This window comes from Marmota marmota, unplaced genomic scaffold (assembly GCF_001458135.2).
Source record: "Marmota marmota marmota unplaced genomic scaffold, marMar, whole genome shotgun sequence".
Classification (NCBI taxonomy): Eukaryota; Metazoa; Chordata; class Mammalia; order Rodentia; family Sciuridae; genus Marmota; species Marmota marmota.
The window spans coordinates 1,618,428-1,627,160 of NW_026000079.1; the positions used below are offsets into that span (position 1 = coordinate 1,618,428).

At 58.9% G+C, this 8,733-nt stretch overlaps 1 protein-coding gene across 1 annotated transcript in view; it reads left to right on the forward strand.

The window, feature by feature from the left end:
• Positions 1-8,733, forward strand: part of Mef2d (myocyte enhancer factor 2D) — a gene marked incomplete at its 3' end in the record, with an annotated part of 13,731 nt that overhangs the window by 3,357 nt on the left and 1,641 nt on the right. The window contains exons 4-9 of the mRNA XM_015502723.2: positions 1,317-1,454; positions 2,455-2,665; positions 2,900-2,956; positions 4,486-4,676; positions 5,111-5,131; positions 6,185-6,314. Of these exons, the coding sequence (XP_015358209.1) occupies positions 1,317-1,454; positions 2,455-2,665; positions 2,900-2,956; positions 4,486-4,676; positions 5,111-5,131; positions 6,185-6,314 (748 nt within the window). The remainder of the gene's footprint in view (positions 1-1,316; positions 1,455-2,454; positions 2,666-2,899; positions 2,957-4,485; positions 4,677-5,110; positions 5,132-6,184; positions 6,315-8,733) is intronic.

Genomic DNA, 8,733 nt, shown 5'->3' on the forward strand with positions numbered 1-8,733 from the left:
GCGCACACGCGCGGTGCCGCCCCAGAGCCCCCCAGTCTGCACACACGCGTTAACCCACATCCTGTCACACAAACCCGGCCCCGGGAAGGAGGAGGGGCAGTCCAGGTGGATGGCCAGCGCCTGGGCCCGGGCTGTCAGGTGTGCTGCCCACCGCGCTCCCAGGAGTCCCTTCCTGCGGCCAGCACGACAGGACTTCTCTCTGCTGCCTTCTCTTGTGCTCTCTTTCTGTCCCTGTCCCTTTTCTCCATCTTGTGGTCGGTTCCTGCATCTGACTCCCTTACTCATTTATTAATTTTTGTCTCCCCTTTGTTTCTTTCCTTCTCTGTCACTGTCCCTTAGTGGGCCCCTGTGGTTCTTTTTCTGTTTCAAAGAGAGCTGACCTTGTGAACTGTTGGAGGACACAAGCTTTCAAACTCGGCTTTGCCCTTTCTTGGCCATGTGGCCTCAGGCAGGTGGCTTGGCCTCCCTGAACCATGGTGTCCCCCTCCACAAAATGGGGCCAGAGCCTGCTTCGGAGGGTGCTGTGTGGACGGCACGAAGCAGCCCAGCTCCGGTCTCACACTGGGTATGCACCGTGGGGTGCAGACTTGGGCTGAAGAGGAGGGCGCCCAGGAAGCTGTAGGCCTCAAATTCCTTCAGATTCAGAGATTGGGGGGAATTCTCTTTTTTTACATTAGAGAAGACAGATTTCAGACTAGAACATGAACTTTACATTCACTTTAGAAACAAGGCAAGTGTCCACAAAGGCATTTTGAGCACGGAGAGGGCAGCCTTGGGTCACGGCAAGTGCTTCCTCTTTGCTCAGGTCGCTGTGGTGATCCAGTTCCTGGGCCTGCTGTCCCCTCTTGGCTCTCCTGAGTCTCGCTTTCTCCCTCTCTGTCCCTACCTAAATTCTCTCTCCTCTCTTCTGAGCAGAGCCTGGGTTGGGATGGGCAGGGTCCCCTGACTTCACCTTCCCCTAGGAAGCTCTCAGTGCCCTCTGGCCAGGCCTCACCAGACAGGGCTGACCCAGGCCACTAGCCCCTCAGCCATCTCCCCTGAGTCTGCCCACGTGGGGCTCTGGAAGCACAGTGCTGGGTCAGGCGCTCCCACGTGGTCCCTGTGCTCTGCAGCCGCCCCCTGCTGTAGGTCTTCACATGGGCCTGGGGGCACGGGGTGGAGGGATGCCATGGGGTGGAGGCACGGGGAGGCGGGGGCCTGGGTGGCGCTGGGCACCCTGAGGAAGGAGGCTGGGTGAGCAGGGATCTTGGGGGGCCTGAAGGCTCCTAGGGAGGCCCGGAGGACCCTCACCCGCTGACCTAGTGGTGCGGTTACAGACCCTGAGGAAGAAGGGCTTCAACGGCTGCGACAGCCCAGAGCCCGACGGGGAGGACTCGCTGGAACAGAGCCCCCTGCTGGAGGACAAGTACCGGCGCGCCAGCGAGGAGCTGGACGGGCTCTTCCGGCGCTACGGGGTGAGCTGCACTCACTCTCTCTCTGTCGGCCCCCCCTCCGGCCCCTTCCCCCCAGGCGCTGCACAAGAAGCACAGGGAGTGTGAGAGCCCTGAGGTGGACGAGGTGTTTGCCCTGACCCCCCAGACGGAGGAGAAGTATAAAAAGATAGACGAGGAGTTTGATAAAATGATGCAGAGTTATAGACTGGCCGTGAGTAGTCGCATGGAGGGCCTCCCTGTGGTGCATGGTGTGGCTTCGCGCGGCCCTCGGCTGCCTCTGGGTGTTCTGCTCTGAGCCATGCTGGGGATAGCGGTGACCACTGAGGACCCTGCGACCTTGGTCAGGATAACCCCGTGGCCTGTGCTGAGACTCATCTCAGATGGAGCATGAGCCAGAGAGGCATGGAGCGTCCCCCTTGCCAGCAAGAAACGTGTAGATGACACGAGGTCCTTGAAGGACAGGACAGTGCAGGGGGCTTGTTGTCCAGTCGTCTTGGGATGAACACCCTGGGGCTGCTCCGCGGCCCCCACCCAAGGCACTCAGCAGTGTTTAGGGCAGCAGAAGTGCTAAAGGGGCAGGCGCTGAGAGGGTAGACCCCTCTGCAGCAGGCTGGGTGGTGAGTGACTGCAGGAGAAGCAGGTTGGGACCGTGGCCCAGGCCTGGAAGGGCTGCGTGTGTGAACCTGGGTCTGTACCCAGGGCGGCTAACCTCCTCCCGTGTGATCTGCCTGGCTGAGGACTAACCTGCCTCCACTAGGGGTGTCCCTGGTCCATCTGCAGGGAACAGAACCGTAGTTTCATTCTCTGGGCCAGAGCTGGATCTCAGAGCGCTCCCACCACCATCTGCCTTAGTAGGAGTGGCAGGCAGGACCTCAGGACGGCCGGGGGCAGAGAGCTGGAGACTCTGACCCAAGGGTGCACAGCCCAGAGCTCAGGAGACCCTTGCCTGTCCTCCCAGGCGGAGTGGGTCTGGGGAAAGGTGCTGACCTGGTCTGACCCTGCCCCTCCTTTTTCTGTCTAGTCAGCTGTCCCGGCCCCCAACTTTGCCATGCCTGTCACGGTGCCCGTGTCCAATCAGAGCTCACTGCAGTTCAGCAACCCCAGCGGCTCCCTGGTCACCCCTTCCCTGGTGACGTCGTCCCTCACAGACCCGCGGCTCTTGTCCCCCCAGCAGCCAGCACTACAGAGGAACAGCGTGTCTCCAGGCCTGCCTCAGCGGCCGGCCAGTGCGGGTGAGCAGACGGGTGGGGGCAGGAGGAGGTGCGAATGAGCTGCACAGGGGACTCTGGGATCCCAGTTTCAAAAGTGGGCCTGCCCTGTGCCTACCACAGCATCCCGGTGTTTGTGTGGCCCCTGAGGGACGGGCCCAGGGTCCAGCACTCCTCAACAGCCCCCTTTGGTCAGTCCCCGGACCCCCCTGCCGGGGGAGTGCTGCCAGCTCACCCTGGTTCTGCTTCATTCCCCAGGGGCCATGCTCGGGGGAGACCTCAGCACTGCTAACGGAGCCTGCCCCAGCCCCGTGGGTGAGTACCACTGCCCTGCTTGGCACCGGGAGGCCTGATGCTTGCTCTGTGACCAGGAGGGACCTAGATTAGGGGAGGAACATCACAGGATGGTGGGGTCCCTGAAGGGGACGAGAGCGGGAGGATGTTTCTGCTGCTGGATTTTGGTGTCTGCGGCAGTGGGGTGGACGGCCAGCAGACGCAGAGCCAGGGAGTGCGGGCAGGCTGTGAGAACCAGCGTTTCTAGTTGGAGCAGAAAATCCAGGTCTTTCCTGTTGACTAGAGGTGTCTGATTGGGACCTGAGGACGGGGTGGCCTGGCCGTGCTTGGAGGAGCAGCAGGCAGAGACTTGCACACGCGTGTGCCCGGTCACACAGGGTCCGCATGTTAGATGTACTTGTAGCCACAGAGGAAAGGCTGTCCCACCCCCAGCAGCCCATAGGCCCTCCTGTCTTGTGTCTTTGTCCAGCTGGGTGACTGTGACTTCTAATGTCACCATTGACGTCACCCTGACATTCCTGCCATTCTCAGAGTGATCCGGGAATTGGGACGGAGGCAGCCGTACACTTTGAGGGCAACAGCATGCTCTTAGGGGACAGAGCAAGGTGGCATTTCTGCCTGCAGTCACTGGTACATCCCTGAACCCCAGAGTCCCTGAGCTTGGCGTCGGCTCCCTCCTGGCTATAATCACGTATGGGGTCAGGAAGCTGGGTCAGTACCCCTCCCTGTCCAAGGAGAGGACCAGAGAAGTTCCCACAGACTTTGAGGGGAGAGCTGTACCCACTGGCCCTGGGGTCCATTGTGTGGGAAGCAGGTGAAAACCCTGCTTGGCCTCCCGCCAACTTTGTGGCCCCACAAGCCATTAGACACAGCCCTCTCTCCCGTGCTCAGGACCATCTATCTTTCAGGGTTAACGTGAGGATTAAATGAGATAGCATGCCCATTGTGGAGGGGAGCAAACATGAAGGGTAGTTACCACTCTAACTGTGGTGGTGCTATGCCATCAGTCCCTCAGGGCCAGCAACACCGTCACCGCCCGTGAATGGCCTGTTTCCCCCAAGGCATGGGCAGCTTATCCTTTACCAGTCCAAGTCTCAGAGTCCCCAGCACACAGCAGAGAGCAGCCCAAATGGTTGGTGGTTAGCCCTGGTGACCAGGCTCCGCAGAGGCCTGGATCCCGCGTCGCCACCTGTCCCCCAGCCCCGTGGGTCCTGTGGGGGCAGGTTGGGGAGCCTTTGGAGATGACAGGAGAGAGCCGCAGGGAGAGGCTGAGCTGTGGGGTCTCTGCTGTCGCAGGGCAGTAGCAGTGGTCGCTTTCCCGGCGTGTCCTTGGTGCCCCCACCCCAGCCCTGTCACATGTGGCCTGGAGGCAGGAAGGGAACCCAGTGATTGAGGAGCAAGATGTCCACTTCTTGTTCTGGGAAAGTGGTGGGGACGCAGGCAGCTTGGCATGGCTGGGGGGCTCCTGGCGGAAGGGGTCCTGGCGCGGGGAAGAGAGGACCACGGGGCCGGCCTGCCTGCCCTTCACCCTCACCTGCTCACTCCTCCAGGGAACGGCTATGTCAGTGCTCGGGCTTCCCCTGGCCTCCTCCCGGTGGCCAATGGCAATAGCCTAAACAAGGTCATCCCTGCCAAGTCTCCACCGCCGCCCACCCATAGCGCCCAGCTTGGAGCCCCCAGCCGCAAGCCTGACCTGCGGGTCATCACTTCCCAGGGAGGAAAGGGGTTAATGCATCACTTGGTAAGTGGGTGTCTGGGCCTTGGGCTGGAAGTGGGAGGCTGGGAGGAGGGAGAGAGCGGAGCTGAAGCAGGAGAGATAAAGGTTGGCCAGGAGGTAGGACTTCCCAAGAGAGATCATGTATGCATGGCTTTTTATGAGCTCTGTCTTCCCTGAGGATTATTTAAGAGGTTGGAGCATAGAGGTACCAGGGTAAATAGGCAGTAGAAAGGATGGGGGCTGGGAGAGAAGGTTCTGTGATGGGGAAAGGGTCTCATGTGTAGCAGGAGGTTGCCGACTCGATGGTGAGGGGTGTCCGAGCTGGTGGAGGCTGGGACAGAGCTCTGTCCTCCAGGGCTGGCCAGTGCCTGCTGTTAGGCAGGGAGGTGGGTGGGTGGTGTGGGGGAGGGGAGAGACCAGAGACTGAACCGTCCCTTTGGTTTTATTTCTGCTCCCAGACTGAGGACCATTTAGATCTGGTAAGTGAGGCCATGAGACTTTTGTGGTGCTTTGAATTCTGGGTCGGCCCACTCCTCTGGGTCCCAGCATGGAGCGCCTGTGTCTTGTCCTTTCCCTGGGTGTTCAGTGTGTGGTGTGGGTGTGGTTTTTGCCGTGCTCAGTGCACACCTGGCAACTGAGGCGAACAGGGTGGGGTGAGGGGCAGTCGTGCATGTGGGTGGACCTGTGCGTGTGTATGCAGGTGTGGTGCTGCATCAGACGACGCGTACACACGCGTGTCTCTACACAGTGGAGTGAGGCCACCCTCAGGCCCCAGAGGCCTCAACCCCGAAGCCTGGTTAGGCCCTAGGATCCCCCTAGCCCTCTACTCTGCGTGGTCCACACAGCATTCTTGGAACCCAGGACAGGGACCCTGTGGGGGATGCCAGTGGACAGTGACATCGGTTTTCTAGGGGAAGCTGAAGCCTAGTGGGCTGGACACAGACATGCACGGCCACTCTCTTACACACTTGCATGCTCGCCCATGGCCAGGAGTGGGACAGGGGCTCCTCCTCCCAGCTCCCTGACGGGAGGCCAGAGACTGGAAAAGGCAGGCAGGCTCTGGCGGCCAGCACAGCGGCAGTTCCGGCCCCAGTGTGGAGTTGGAATAAACAAGTGACTCAGCGGCAGACGGCAGACAGCCCCACACATGTGTGGTACACGCAGGCACACGCCACACCAGGCCGCGCGTCCCCTCCCAGATGCCGACGCGCCTCCCCGGGGCGGGTGCTGTAGTGCGATGGCTTTTGTCTCACTATTCCTGTCACTCTGCCCTAGGAGCCTGGGCCGGTGTTGGGGTCGCGGCCACAGGGCCAGTGTTGGGGCATCCTCTTCCTCTTTGCATGTGTGGGTGAGAGTGAAGCCAGTTGTGCATGTTTTTCTCCAGGGGTCTCAGTGTCTCTGTGATTGCACCAACTCGTGTTGGGGTACCTCTGGGTCCTCCATGCTGAGGCCCCACCTTGATCTTGGCCTCCAAAGTCAGCCTAAGGCAGCCCACCCGTCTGGCACCTCCTGACAGACATTTTCTCCTGCAGAACAATGCCCAGCGCCTCGGGGTCTCCCAGTCTACCCACTCGCTCACCACCCCAGTGGTCTCCGTGGCAACACCAAGTTTGCTCAGCCAGGGCCTCCCCTTCTCTTCCATGCCCACCGCCTACAACACAGGTGAGTGTCCACGTTACGTGTGTGCACTTGGCCTTGGAACAGACGAGTGACCAGAGAAGGAACATAGCTATGCTGGGAGCCAGGGGTTGTGGCACATGCCTGTAATTCCAGTCACTCGAGAGGCTGAGACAAGAAGATCTCAAGATTAGAAAATAAATTAAAAAGGGGCTGCGGTTGTGACTCAGCCGTAGAGCACTCGTCTAGCACGCGCAAGGCCCTGGGTTCGATCCTCAAACACCACATAAAAATTAAAAATAATAATAATAAAGGTGTGGTGTCCAACTACAACTAGAAATAAATTAAAAGAGCCAGGGGTGTAGCTTAGTGGTAAAGCACCCTGGGTTCATCCAGTATCAAAAATAAATAAATAAATAAGCCAGGGAAGCCACAGTCTGAGGAAAGCTGTTGATTTGGGGGATTCCTCGTTTAATTATGGTTGCTTGATTGATTTGGTACAGAGATTTGAACCCAGGAGCACTGAACCACTGAGCCACACCCCAGCCCTTTTTTGTATTTTATTAGAGTCTCACTGAGTTGCTTAGGGCCTCACTAAGTTGCTGAGGCTGGCTTTGAACTCACCATCCTCCTGACTCAGCCTCTTGAGTTGCTGGGATTATAGGTGTGCACCACCATGCCCATGACGGCTGGATTTAGCAAATAAAAATGTAGAATACTGGCCAGTTGTGGTGGCACATGCCTATAACCCCAGCAACTAAGAAGGCTGAGGCAGGAGGATCACAGGTTCACGGCCAGACTGGGCAACTTAACCTGACCCTGTTCGGGGTGGACTCGGTGGTATAGCCCCTTGGCTCGGTCTCTAGCGTGAAGGGGTGGGAGTTCACTCCAGGTGTCTGTCAGCCCTGTCCTTTGCCCACGCAGCTTCGCACATGCCCACTCCCACAGCTTTGAGGTGTCACCTTTAGGCCAGTCTCATCTCTGGGAGCATGGGTGGGGAGGCTCGCTCCTGGTGCACTGGGACCGAGGCCACCAAGCAGAGCTGGCTCCTTGAAGGCAGGGCGGTGGGGAGCAGGTGGCAGAGGGAAGCCCAGGCCATTGTTAGGAATCCCGCCGCAGTGGTTGCCTGTGGTCACCATTCTGCAGTCTTGTGAAGCAAGAGGGCAGTTGGTTGTCGAGACCTGGGACAGGCGTTTAGCAGGCCAGTCTTGTGAACTCTTGTTGGTCACTGTGGGAAAGGCAGGTTCCACCCCGGACTTGCCCTTGGCTCTCAGGAACGTGCGCTGGGTTCCCACCTCCTCTCCGAAGCCAGCCTTCCTCGGCCTCTTGGTGCAGAGCGGCTAAGCCAGCTCGGCTGAGGTGTCAGGTGTATCCAGGAGACCCTAGGCGTGTAAACAAGGACCCAGGGAGCACATGCTGTTCCCCTGTCACTGTTTACAATCCTGGCTCTGGTTCAGGTTGCGCTGGGGGTGATCTTGGTGGTGTCTGGGGCAAGAGGTGGGCCTGGTCCCTTGTTGACGCTGGCTGCAGAGGTCTGACTGTGGTGGCTCTTTGAGCGGGCCAAGCACTGCCTGGTGGCTGGGAGCTGAGCCTCCCAGTAGACAGGGCCGGAGTCTGTGAGGTAGGGCAGCACTGAGTTGGGTCTCTTATCATTTTCTCACTGAGGGACTTCCGGCAAGGGTTCGTGAACCAAGGGCTAGAAAAATCCAGTCAGTCCCGGAGCCCATTTTTGCCTTTGTTTGCTTTCTAAATACAGGCATCTCAAAACTGTGGCCAGTGTTAGGGACAAGCATGGACCACCTCTGGATGAGGTTCAGAGATCACAGAAAGTCCTGGGGTCTTGCCTGAACTCTGCCACTGGGCCAGTACCTCGGGTCTCAGGCTACAGTTGCCTCATTTGTAAAGTAATAGTAGGTGATCTTTGGAATACCCACCAGGTGCCGAGACACTCCTGTGTGCCTCCTGAGTGGCCACCCTCTGGTCCCGCAGGGCATGGTGCCGCTCGCCTGGGATCTCAGCGCTCTGGAGGCCGAGGCGGGAAGATTGCAAGTTCAAAGCCAGCCTCAGGAATTTAATGAGGCTCTAAGCAATTTAGCAAGACCCTGTCTCTAAATATAGAAAGGGCTGGGGATATGGCTCAGTGGTTCAGTGCCCCAGGGTTTGATCCTGAATACCCTCCTCCCACCCCCCCACCCCCAAAAAAACCCTCTCTGGTCCTCACAGCAGATGCTGTGTGCTTATTCTGGGTTGATTACTGCCTCCCGTTCATAGGCAGAGAGGACGTCATCTGCCCAAGGTCTCAGGGCCTATAAGTGGAGATAGCCAGGAAGATTGGCCTCCTAGCAGTGTTGCAGAGGTGACACCATCTTCTCTGTATGAATGTGGCCAGAGCAGATGGCCTAGGACTCCCAGCAGAGGGCTGTAGTTTGGGTTGACTGGGGGACACGCCCCGCCTCCGACCCCC